Genomic DNA, 12308 nt, shown 5'->3' on the forward strand with positions numbered 1-12308 from the left:
AAAGGAAGCTTTTCCCTAGTAAACTTTAGACTTAATTTCTTTATAGTTAATAAGGAAATTCTTATTCGATACTATATACCTAGTAGCTCCGGTATTATAAATAAAATTAAAGATCCTTTTATTCTTATAACTAGGAAATCCTCCTTCTCTTACCTTTAAAACTAATTCCTTTATTTTAGGAATCGAGGCTTTTAAAGGTCCTAAAAGAGAGTCTTTATTAGCTTCTACTATAGGGGTATTTATAGAGGTTAAAATTACCTCTAAATCCTTAGACGTTTATATAGGGGTCGGAGCCCTAGAAAGGTCTATAAGGTCGATATCTAGGTCTATATTTTCTTACGAAGCTATATTTAAGACCTTATTACTATCGTCCGAATAGGACTCTAGCTCTATAATTCGAGCCTTCCTTCTTTTATTAGTAGTAGAAATACTACTAAAAGGGGATTTCTTCCTAAAAGAAGAAGACAAAGAAGAAGATTTTCTCTTCTTAGAAATTCGAGTCCTATTATCCTTTTTTCCTTTATTTAAAACCTAATAAGTAGGAGCCTTATTCGGGTATAATTTATAGCAATTTACTATAAAATGCCCTAGTTTTAATACTATTTAAGAATAACGTTTTAACCTAAGATTACTATTTAGCCTTAATACTTATATCGCGTACTCTATATAGGTTAATTAACGCTATCGCTTATATCTAATAGGCGGCTATATCTTTTCCGTGATAGTTATAAGCCTAGGCGGAGGGGTTACCCCTCTAGGAACTTCCCGGTAACTATACACGTACTTCTTCTAGCTAGCCTAGCGCGTATTACCCGAAGGCCTATAGTTCGAGTCCCGCTAGCGCAATTAAGCGCGGTTTTAGTATAAGAACCTATTATCCCTCTATAAGAGTCTAGGTATCCTAGGATAAATTAACCTAGCATCCCTAAGGGGGTATATCGCGTACTCTATATACGTTAATTAACGCTATCGCTTATATCTAATAGGCAGCTATATCTTTTTTATAATAACTTTATAAAGGATTACTAATACTTAAAAGCAATCTAAGGATAGGATTACTAGTTATATAAGATAATTTATAAAGGACTATAAAGTATATAAGGATATATAATTTTATTTATTAAAACTAAATAGCTTAATAGCCTTTAATACTATCTTTATTATAATTCTATCTTTATTTTTAATTACTAAGTTATAGTTTATAGTCTATAACCTTTAACTTACTACTTATATAATACCCTTATTATTACTTAGAGTACGCTTTATTATATCTATTAATATAAACCCTTTAATAGGTTTATCCCTTAAGAATAATACTAGTTATTATACTTATATTTATTTAAATTATATACTCCTTTACTTATTACCTTACTACTTAAATAGCTATAATAGTAAAAGGGTATATTAAGAGAAGTAACTATTAAAAGCTAAAGTTATACTTAGTAAACTTAATATTTATATATAAAGAGTTTATTTAACTAATATAATAGTCTTAGCTTAAGGATATAATATTAACTTAACTTAAGTAAAGGAATATTTAAATACTATCTTATAGCTAGCTATTTATAGTTACTATACCTATATAAGCCCTTTTCTTAATAAATAAGCTAAGATATATATTACTAAATTTACCTTTCTAAGCCCTTATTTCCTTTACTATAATCTTAAGCTACTACTTAAGACTAATATTATTTTCCGGTTATCGTGCTAAAGTTCTTTCTTTATATACCGGGTTTTCTTCCTTTCTTATTATCTAGCATCTTTTACCTACCGCTTTTGCTCCGTTTCTGCCTCTCGCTGCCTCCTCTTCTCTAAAGAGACGTTCCTATAGGATACCCGACGCCTGTATAAACCTACTGCATCATGCAACGTATATAGCCCACTTCGATCGCCGACCCAATGCATGGTAAGCATAATCAAAACAACTCGAATAATTATACTATACCGCAACCCTGTATCCTATATAGCGTAACCCTTTCGAGATAAATATACCATGCAATCGATATTAGTATCCGCAGTAACACGACCATCTCGGTTAGGACCCGAGTCATGGCCTAGACACCTCCATTATGCTGTAACGAAGTTATGACGGCGGATCGCAATTACTATATCTCTATAAATACTCAGAGTTCACCGGCGTCTTTATCGGCTTGTTAAGACACACTCATTCTCACTTGTCTAGCCAACCAATACCACCCTTTACTTTTACGGTCAGTCTTTACTCTACCAGCAATCGAAAATGAAGTCAGCCATTGTTCTCGCCAGCACCGCCGTTCCGGTCGGTGCCTTGCCCCAGACCAAGCACGCCGCCGGCCAGAAGCTTCCTTGGACTGAGGGAGAAGGTCTCGATTGTCACTTTGGGGGGTTCTCGGAGTCATGCGTCGGCACCGAAATCTGGTGCAACATAGCCGATTATCGAATCAAAGGAGGTTTCAAGACCGCCGAAGAATGCTTCGCCACACGGGAGGCCAAGCCCGGCTCGACGGAGGGGGTTTGCGCCACCTTGAAGCCACCCAAGCCTGCTCCCGGCCAGACCGGAACTCCCGCAGAGACTCCAGAACAAAAGCCAGACTTCGAAAATAGCGAAGCATTCCGACGGTGCAATGGTTATATTCCAGATAACCCATGTATTCGAGAACTCTTCTATCTACAAGGATCCGTCAATAGATTCCGTTTAAATTGTCTTTCTGGCGACCTCGCCGGGGATCAAGTCCATCGGATTAACTTAGCCTATTACTCGAAGGATCTTTTCCCTGACGGGCCAAAGTGCGGAGCCGTCCAAGGCCGACTTGTCCACCTCACGCCAAAGGAGTATAAGCCGGTCTGCGACAAATGTATTAAGCCGCACACCTAGTTTCTATAGAGAATCACTAAAGTCGCCGGGCAAAAGGAGTGCCAGGGTCAATGGCTTGTCCTGTAGAGTTTGGGACCCGTCGTGTCTAATGTCTCCAGAGTACCAGAATTCAATTTAAACCATCTTATAGTGACCTTTATTACCAGCCGTTAACGTGCCCGCTCACGGAACCGTACGTTAAAAGGAGAACTTGGTCTCTTTAGTGGTTGGGAGCACTTAGAAGCAGGTAGCATGTGCATCGTTCTCCCTACATAGGAATACGGGAGTAAATAAATACATCCGTTTTATAGGGCCGTGCGACGTCTCGCTTATTATATTTAGCTATAACTACTGCTCTACCTTATTACTATCCTATAAGTAGCCTAAGGGACTAAGGAAAATACTGGTTTTTTTATATTATTATTTATATATAGCCTCTAGGGCTATAGTAAGGCTAGGAGGGGCCTAGGCCCTTATTAGTAGTCCTAGCTAGCTATAGAGCCTAGGCGCTTATAACTAATTAAGGAAAGGGTAGCTATAAAGGCAATAATAAAGGAAAGGTTAGTCTAGTTCCTCCTACGCGGTATTCTTCCCTCCTAAGGGCCCTAGGGCCCCTAGGTTACTCCTTTTCGAGCTACTTAGCTATCCCTATCTCTATTTTAGCTAAGAAGGTTAAAAGGGCTTCCCTTCCTTCCTTAGAGTTATAGAGAATAGGTAGGCTTAGGACCTCCTTCCGTCTCTTAGAGGTCTAGTAAAGGACCTCTCTTTCCCTCCTATAGTTTAGGCACCTTATCCTAAGGAGCCTAGCTATATACCTTCCTTAGCTATACTAGTAGTTATCTCGGTCTACCTTATTAGTCCTTTTTAGGAAGGAAAATAGGAAGCTAGCCCTAAAAAGGAGCTAGTAAAAGGCTAAGAGGGTCGGCCTAGGCCTCTATATAAGATCCTTTTCTAGGCTAAGGGCTAGGCAGGGGGTCTTTTAAATAAATATATAGTACTTACCTAGGCCTTTAGCCCTAAGGCCTTTAGCTACCTTAGTAGCTTAAAGGTCCTTTTAATAGTCCTTAGTAGCTTACTAGACCTTTCTTTATAAGTAGCTAATAAAGACTATAAAGGTCCCTTAGGTAAGAGCCCCTAAGCCTCTCTTAGCTAGCTAGTTAGCTAGCTCGTTATTAAAGATCCTTAGGTAGCTAGGGTATATTAGTATAGCTATTTATTAAGGCTTCTAAGCTAAATAGGAGCCTTTTAATATATATAGCTAAGTTTAAGAAACCTATAACCTTCCTTATAGCGGCTTAGCTATTTATAAAGATATAGGCTTTTATAAGATAGTTAAGAGGGCTAAGCTTTAAGGGCTAAGGCCTCTTAGCTAGGTCCTTTAAGACCCTTAGTATTATAAATAGCCTTATATTAGCTACTTCGATTAAGGGCCTAAGGGTCTTATAGTTTGCTTTAATAGGCTTATTTTCTAAGCTTAATTTATAGAAAAAGTAAGCGTTAGTCTTTATAAGGGACCCCTTAAGGTACCTTTTAAAGCTATTAATATAAAAGGTTAAGGGCTATAACCTAAAGTCTTCTAGGCTAGCTAGGCTAGCTAAGAGGCGTTAGTACTACTTCTTAGCTAAGGACTTAAGGGCCTTTATTATTATAATAAAAGCCTTAAGCTCTAAGGCCTATAAGGGCTCCTAGCTAGCTTTCTTTCTTTCTAAGTTATAATTAAGTCTTATAATAGCTACTAAGTATTTAAGGAAGTAAAAGAGCTATATATAGGGCTTAATAAAGCTTAGGGTCCTTAAGTTAAAGCTTAAGTTAGTAAGGTTATCCTATATAGCTAGGTTATAAGCTTACTTTATAGGGTAACTAAGTAAGAAGTATAAAGACTAAAAAGTATAAGAGAGGTATACCTTTTTAAATTATACCTTTAGTAGCGGTAGGGCTACTTTAGCTTTTAAAGCCTTAATAGGGGATCCTTTAAAGGCCCTTAAGACCTTTAAAAGAGCTTAGTTTTAAAGCCTTTAAAAAGGCTTTATAAGGCTCTTAGGGGTCTTAGGCCCCCTATACTAAAGCTAGGCCCTATAGTTTACTATAAAGGTTATATAGGCTTAGTAAAGCTACTTAAAAGCTTTAAATAATAAGCCTTTTTATATAAAGGTTAAGTAAGATAGTTCTTTAAAGGTAGCTTATATAAAGGCTACCTTCTTCTTAATATATTATTTAAATAAGAGCTTAGAATTAAAGAAGACCCTTAGTTACTATACTAAGGGCTTTACTTAGAATAATAAGCCTCTTACTATTATACCCTTAAAAATAAGCTACCTTTACTTACTAAAGTAAATAAGTTTTATCTTTAAGGGGTTAAAGTAGACCCCTTAGTCCTTAGCTTATTTAAATAGGTTAGTAGCTATTACTCTCGCGTAGAGAGATTTAAGAAGTATATAAAAATATTTGAAGGTAAAATTAAAAGTAAAGGGTTTAATAAGTAAAGTAAAGACATTTAATTCTTATAGGAGTAGTAATAAAGGTAGGGGAGTAATTATTATATTACGTTAATTATCCTTCTTTCCTCTATCTATTACGAAGTATAGCTTAATTTCGTAGTTCTTAGAGATATCCCTTAGTAAGAGGGACTAAGGAAGCTAAAAACACCTAGTATAGAAAAAGGAAGAAGGAGCTAAAAAGAGGTATAAAAAGGAGGGTAGGGGTATAAGGGGAAGTAGAAGTAGCGATAGCTTCCTATAAAGGTAGCGAAAGATAAGACGGATATACTAGTAACGGCTAGAAAGGAGGGGAAAAACTAGTAAAAAGCTCGGTAGTTAAAAGGATATTAATAGCTTCTTTAAGTAGGATCTTCTTTATTAATTAAGATACTAGACAGGTATAAGGAGGGGCATTAGATAGAGGAAAGAAGGATAATTAAGGCAATATAATAATTACTTACCTACCTTTATTACTACTCTTATAAGAATTAAATCCCTCTGCCCTGCCTATCCGACCCCTTACTTTTAATTTTACCTTTATATATTTTATATATACTTCTCGTATCTCTCTTTGCGAGAGTTATAAGCCTAGGAGGAATAAAATTCCTATACCTTCCGGCTACTATAAAAGGCACCTTTCTTATATCCCTTATAGCTTCCTTTTACCCCTCTTACTAGAAAAGCCGATTTTTACCTAACTTTTCTACCCTTCCTTATAATAATATCGAAAAATAACTCTACCGCCCCTACGGTCTATAGGACGATTCTTATAGAGCCTTAAGATTAAGATAAGTAGGTAAAGGAGCTATAGGCTTATATAGATAGAACTATCTATAATTTAGTCTTCTTTAATAAGTAGGACCCTCTTAAGCCCCCTCTTTATCCTAGGGCAACGGAATTTATAGAAGGAGCTTCCCTCTTTTCCGAGCTAACCTTTATATAATAGAGAGCTTTTTCTACTACCTAAGGTAACTACGAGAGTTACTATAAGGAATACCTTTACGAGATAAAGCTACTAACTACTATATATATAGTAATAATAGAATCCGTTAGTACTATAAAGCTAATCTCTCTTTAAGAGGAAGAGACTCTTAGGTAGTAGCTTTAAAGCTCGAGACCTTAATAGCTCCCTCGAGGGGCTATATAACTAACCGTATTAGGAAGACCTATACGGTATACCTAGGAGCCTTTTCTACTAGGAACCTACTAGCTTCGTCGTAGCTAGCTAAGTAAGAAGAAATCCTTAAGGAAGCTAACTAATACTTCCTTATAGAAGCTCTTTCCGGCTAGTAGCTATAGGATATATCTCTACTAATAAAGCCTATTAGTAACGGTTACTTAACTATCTTTTAAGAAGCTAGCTAGGAACTAAATAAAGAGGCTACTAGAGCATAATAGTAAGTAGTCTTATTCCTTTATAGCTAGCACTCGACCTAAATAGCTTTACCTACTGCCCTTATAGCTATAGCAGCCCTTATTACTACGGCCCCCGCTACTACTACTACGGCTATTGCTCCTTTAGCTCTACCTCCCTTAAGAGTATTAATACTATCTTTAACGGCTGCCCTAGGCCCGGTTCCGCCTCTTACTCTAGGCCCGGCCCCGGTCCTATTAGTTAGACCGGCCCGACTAGTCCCCTAATAGACCTTTTAGTCTATTAATCGAAAAATTAAGGAACTAGTTAAAATCGAACCTCTTTATTAAAATTAGTAATAAAGGGCAAAAAGGGGGTGTTTTTAAGCAGACCTTTTAGAAAGGGATAAGGATTCCTCGAAGAGATAACGTATAAGGAGGAATCGACCTACCTACTAAGTATATAAAAAGCCCTATCGGCTAAAAGACTACTAATAGGTCTTTAAGGAAAACCGACCTAAAGGAGTTAACCCTTTAAAGAGGCTATAAGAAATAGTATAATAGTCTTTTAAGGAGGACCCCTCGTTATAGAAGAAGATAGACGAGATTCGGGTTACTAGGAAATAGTAACTAACGCCGTTACTATAAATTCGAGGAAAAATCGTTAGTATAGTAAATCCGGCCTTTATCTTTCCTATAGATTAATAAGGCTAAGACTAACCGTTAGAGCCCTCCGATTATCCCCTACGAAAATCAGCTATCCTTAACTTTAGTACTTCCCTTAATATCTATAATATACTCCTATAATTCCGGTCCTTTAAAAAGGTATAGAGGGAATATCTTATTACTAAGGAATTAACCGTATAGATAAAGGGATATAGAAGGGTAAATTTTATAATAAAATTACTTAATAGGTCTATATAAATTCTTCGAAGAAAAAGGGTAGCTTTTTACCCTTAATTTTTAATAAGCTTAATTTCCTTCCGCCTTCTTTAAAAGGAAGGAATCTTTTAGGATACGACGTTTAAGCTTACGAGGCTAGTCTAGAAAAATCACACTATTAGGCTTATCGAGGAAAAATTTAGTTAATTTATTCTCGAATTCTAACCTATTTATAGGAAGGAACTACTTAAGAAGTTAGCTTTCCTTACTAGGAGGAATAGGTCTACTATAAAGGACCCTCTTCCGGCAGCTTAAGGAGACGGCATTCTTTAGCACGCACGACTTAGTTACCTAAGCCCCCTAGCTTTATATAAGCTAGGCTAATAATAGGGCGTACGAATAAGGGGACTAAAGACTATTAAATATAAATACTACGGCTAAGTGAAGACTAAGAGACGAATTTCTAGACGAACGCTTTTATAGCTAGACTAGCTATATAAGGAAATTTAGGTCGATTAAACCAACGTCTCTAGGGACTAGAAAAGCTTTATTAGGGTAATGTTTTTTATAGACGCTTTTTAGGGATAGTTTTCCCTTATTTCTTATAGACCTACCTAAGTAAGTATAACTAGTCTACCCTCTAAGACTTCGTTAACTAGATAAAATCCTACTTTAGCTATAAGGTAAAGAAGATATAGTTTAATAGAGAGCTATTTATAAAGGATATCTTAAAATAGCTTTAAAAAAGGGGTATTTTACCCCTCCCGTTAGCACTAAATACTTAGGCCTAGAATAGAGGGGCAGAAAGATTAGGGGGTACTATAATATAAAGGGCCTATATAATAAGACTTACTATAAAGCTTCCCTACGACCTTTAGAGGGAAGTCGTTAAGACCGCCTATTACCTTTAGAACCGGACCCTTAGAGGGACTACCTAAGGAATAAACTAGAAATCCTCCCTTAAGCTCTTTATAAAAAAGAGGGCCTTACTAGCCTACCTTTATACCTATAGCTATAAGGTATATATAATAACTACTAATATATAGCTAAAAAGGAAGAAGAAAAGAAAGCTTAATCTTAGAGCCTTTATTAGTTACCTCGTTAGTTATAATTCTATAAATATCTTCCGGATCTAGATTCCTCTTTTATAAAAGGTTATTTTAACTAGGGATATAATTTTCGACGAATCTAGCTTATTCGACGGAAAGAAGGATTAATAGCCCCTCTTACTCTCTTAACGTTAGCTAATTTAAAAGATTTAAATCCTCCCTTCCTAATAGTCTTAAGAAGAGGTCTTAGATAAGGAAATAAAAGAAGAAACTAACGTCGAAGTAGTTAAAGATAACGCTAACTTTAAAGAGGAAGCTACTAGATTAGATAATCTAGATAAAGAAGGAGACTATAGGAAAGTAGTAGAGCTAGAATACGCCTACCTCCCTACGCCTCCTCTTATAGAATAAGAAGAAGATCTAAAAGTAGCTTTTTTAGTTAGTCTTCCTATCTTAACCCTTAAGGGGGTAGGAAAGGCACCTCTTTTAAAGGATTACCCGGATGCCTTTTTATCCTTGCTTTAAAAAGCAAAGGAAGGTATAGGGCCCGATATAGTTATAAAAGGAGACTAATTTCTCCCTTATTTCGATCGTTTTTCCGACTTCTACCTAACGCTAATAAAAGACGGTTCCTATAAAGCGTTTATAGTAAGCTAGCTTTTTAAGCTATAGCTATTAGCAAAGAAGGTATATAAAAGAGACCTCTTAGACCTACTAGTAAACTAAAAGCAGCTAGAAAGATATCCTTTTAAAGACTAGTTTTTCTAGGCCTAAAAAGACTACCTAGCCTTATACGAAGAGATAGGGTCTTTTAAAGAGGTCCTTAAGGAAAAGGTAAGAGGAAAATAGGTCCTTAGCTATAAGTAGGTCTTTATCTATAAGACTAATAAATATAGCTTCCTTTAAAAGTATAAAGCCTAGCTAGTTATTTATAGGAATTAATAGGAAAAAAGGGATCTACCTACTAAGGCAACTACCCTAGTAAGGATATCTTTTTAGACCCTTATAGCTATAGTAGTAGAATTTAACTTTAAGCTTAATTAGATATATATAGTTAACGCCTTTATTAACTACCTACTTAAGGAAGAAGAAGTTATTTATATATACCTTCTACTAGGCTTTTAATAGCTAGGAAAGGTTCTATAGCTTAGGAAAGCTCTATATAGACTATAAAGATTACCCTTTCTTTAGTAATAGTATTTAACTAGTCCCCTTAAAGCCCTAGGCTTTAAGAAAGTCCCTTAAAAACCGTGTATAATATAGAAGGGTAAAATTATAGTCTTCTTTTATATCGACGATATTACCTAGGCCTACCTAAAAGAGGAAGAGGCTACTACTAAGGAGGATATATAAGGCCTATAATAAAGGTATAAGATAACTAAGCTAAGGGAGCTAAAGTAGTTCCTAGGGATATAAATCCTTTAAAATAGGTCTTATTAGACTATCTAGCTTACTTAGGATGCCTATATCGATAAGGTTACTTATAAATTCCTCCTTAATTCCCTTAAAAAGAAGCTTTCCTTTATACCTATATTAGATAAAGAGCTTTTACTTAATCCGTCCTTTTAAGCTAGGGAGTAAGAGAAATACTAATATTAATAGAAGGTAGGCTCCTTGCTTTTTTTAGCTATTTCTACTAGACCGGATATTTCTTTTATAGTCTCCCGGCTAGCTAGGTATAACTAGAATCCTAGCCCTAGGTATTAAGAAGTAGTAGATAAAGCTATCCTTTATCTCTATTTAATAAGATTATATAGTCTACGCTTAGGAGGGTAGGGAAGGAAATAAGCTACTAAAATCTACTTTTATTCGAGCGATTTATCCTTTATAGATAATTCCTTAGATAGAAAGAGCTTATAGGGGTATATTATATCCCTTTTTAGAGGAACTATTACTTAGAGAGCTTTAAAGTAAGCTACCGTTATAACTTTTAGTATAGAGGTAGAGCTACTAGCTCTTTTAAAAGCATTAAAAGAAGCGATTTTCCTTAGCCGGCTATTAATATCTCTATAACTATAAATTCCGACCCTATTAACTATAGAATACGATAATATATAGACTATATAAATTCTTATAGAAAATAGTAAGTTATTAACCTAGCTATAGTATAGAGATATCTACTAGTATTAGTTACGCTAAGAGGTCTAAAGGGGACTTATTTTCGTCTATTAGGTTTTAATAGTATCGATAAAAGCTAACGGTCTTATAAAGCCCCTACCGAAGTAGAAGCTAGCTATCTTTCTATAGTAAATTAAGCTAGAAGACGTTTAAGAGAAGCTAATTTTAGAGGCTTGCCTTAAGAGTCTATAAGAGGAGCTAATAGTATATACGAGAATATAATGTCTATAGCTAAAGAAAAGGAAGAGGATTTTCCTTTTAGAGGGCCCCCTATTTTAATTAGGTTTTTCCCTTTAAAGAAGGCCCCCTTTCTTATAAGACTTTCCCCTCTTTAGGCCCTTATTCCTTAAGTAGGTCTAAAAGAGCCTAGGGACTTAAAAGGGCCCTTACTTTCCTTAAGTAAAGGGAGAAGTATAGAGCTAAGAACCTCCTCTATACGCTTACTAGCCTAAAGCTATATTAGCTATACCCTTACTATAAGGGCAAGCTATAGCTAAGGGGGTATATTGCGAAGTATAGCCTAATTTCGTAGTTCTTAAAGATATCCCTTAGTAAGAGGGACTAAGGAAGCTAAGAACACTTAGTATAGAAAAAGGAAGAAGGAGCTAAAAAGAGGTATAGAAAGGATAGTAAGGGTATAAGGGGAAGTAGAAGTAGCGATAGCTTCTTATAGAGGTAGTAAGAGATAAGACGGATATATTAGTAATAGTTAGAAAGGAAGGGAAAAACTAGTAAAAAGCTTAGTAGTTAAAAGAATATTAATAGCTTCTTTAAGTAGGATCTTCTTTATTAATTAGGATACTAAATAGGTATAAAGAGGGGCGTTAGATAAAGGAAAGAAGGATAATTAAGGTAATATAATAATTACTCCCTTACCTTTATTACTACTCCTATAAGAGTTAAATCCCTCTACCCTACCTATCTAACCCCTTACTTTTAATTTTACCTTTATATATTTTATATATACTTCTTATATCTCTCTTTATAAGACTATCTAACGCCCTCTTTTATACCTATTTAGCACCTTAATTAATAAAAAAGATCCTACTTAAAGAAGCTACTAATATTCTTTTAACTACTAAGCTTTTTACTAGTTTTTCCCCCCCTTTTTAGCTGTTATTAGTATATCTATCTTATCTCTCGCTATTTATACTTCCCCTTATATACCTTTTTTTAGCTCCTTCTTCCTTCTTTTATACTAAGTGTTTTTAGCTTCCTTAGTCCCTCTTACTAAGGGATATCTCTAAGAACTATAAAATTAAGCTATACTTCGCGATATACCCCCTTAGCTATAGCCTGCCCCTTAAGGGTATAGCTAATATAGCTTTAGGCTAGTAAGCGTATAAAGGAGGCTTTTAGCTCTATACTTCTTTCTTTACTTAAGGAAAGTAAGGGCCCTTTTAGGTCCCTAGGCTCTTTTAGACCTACTTAAGGAATAGGGGCCTAAAGATAAGAAAGTCCTATAAGAAAGGGGGCCTTCTTAAAAGGGAAATACCTAATTAAATAAGGGGCCCTTTAAAAGGAAAAACCTCTTCCTTTTCTTTAGCTATAAACGTTACCTTCTTATATATACTATTAGCTCTTCTTATAAACTCT

At 35.4% G+C, this 12308-nt stretch overlaps 1 protein-coding gene across 1 annotated transcript; it reads left to right on the forward strand.

Moving 5' to 3' along the window:
* Positions 1-2239: 2239 nt before the first annotated feature.
* HRG_00665 (uncharacterized protein) lies at positions 2240-2854 on the forward strand (the record flags this gene model as incomplete). Its single annotated transcript, XM_044859136.1, has 1 exon — positions 2240-2854. One exon carries the CDS (start codon positions 2240-2242, stop codon positions 2852-2854), a length of 615 nt encoding a protein of 204 aa, XP_044725536.1.
* Positions 2855-12308: the final 9454 nt, after the last annotated feature.

Source organism: Hirsutella rhossiliensis (genome assembly GCF_020360975.1).
Source record: "Hirsutella rhossiliensis strain HR02 chromosome Unknown scaffold00001, whole genome shotgun sequence".
NCBI classification, from domain to species: domain Eukaryota; kingdom Fungi; phylum Ascomycota; class Sordariomycetes; order Hypocreales; family Ophiocordycipitaceae; genus Hirsutella; species Hirsutella rhossiliensis.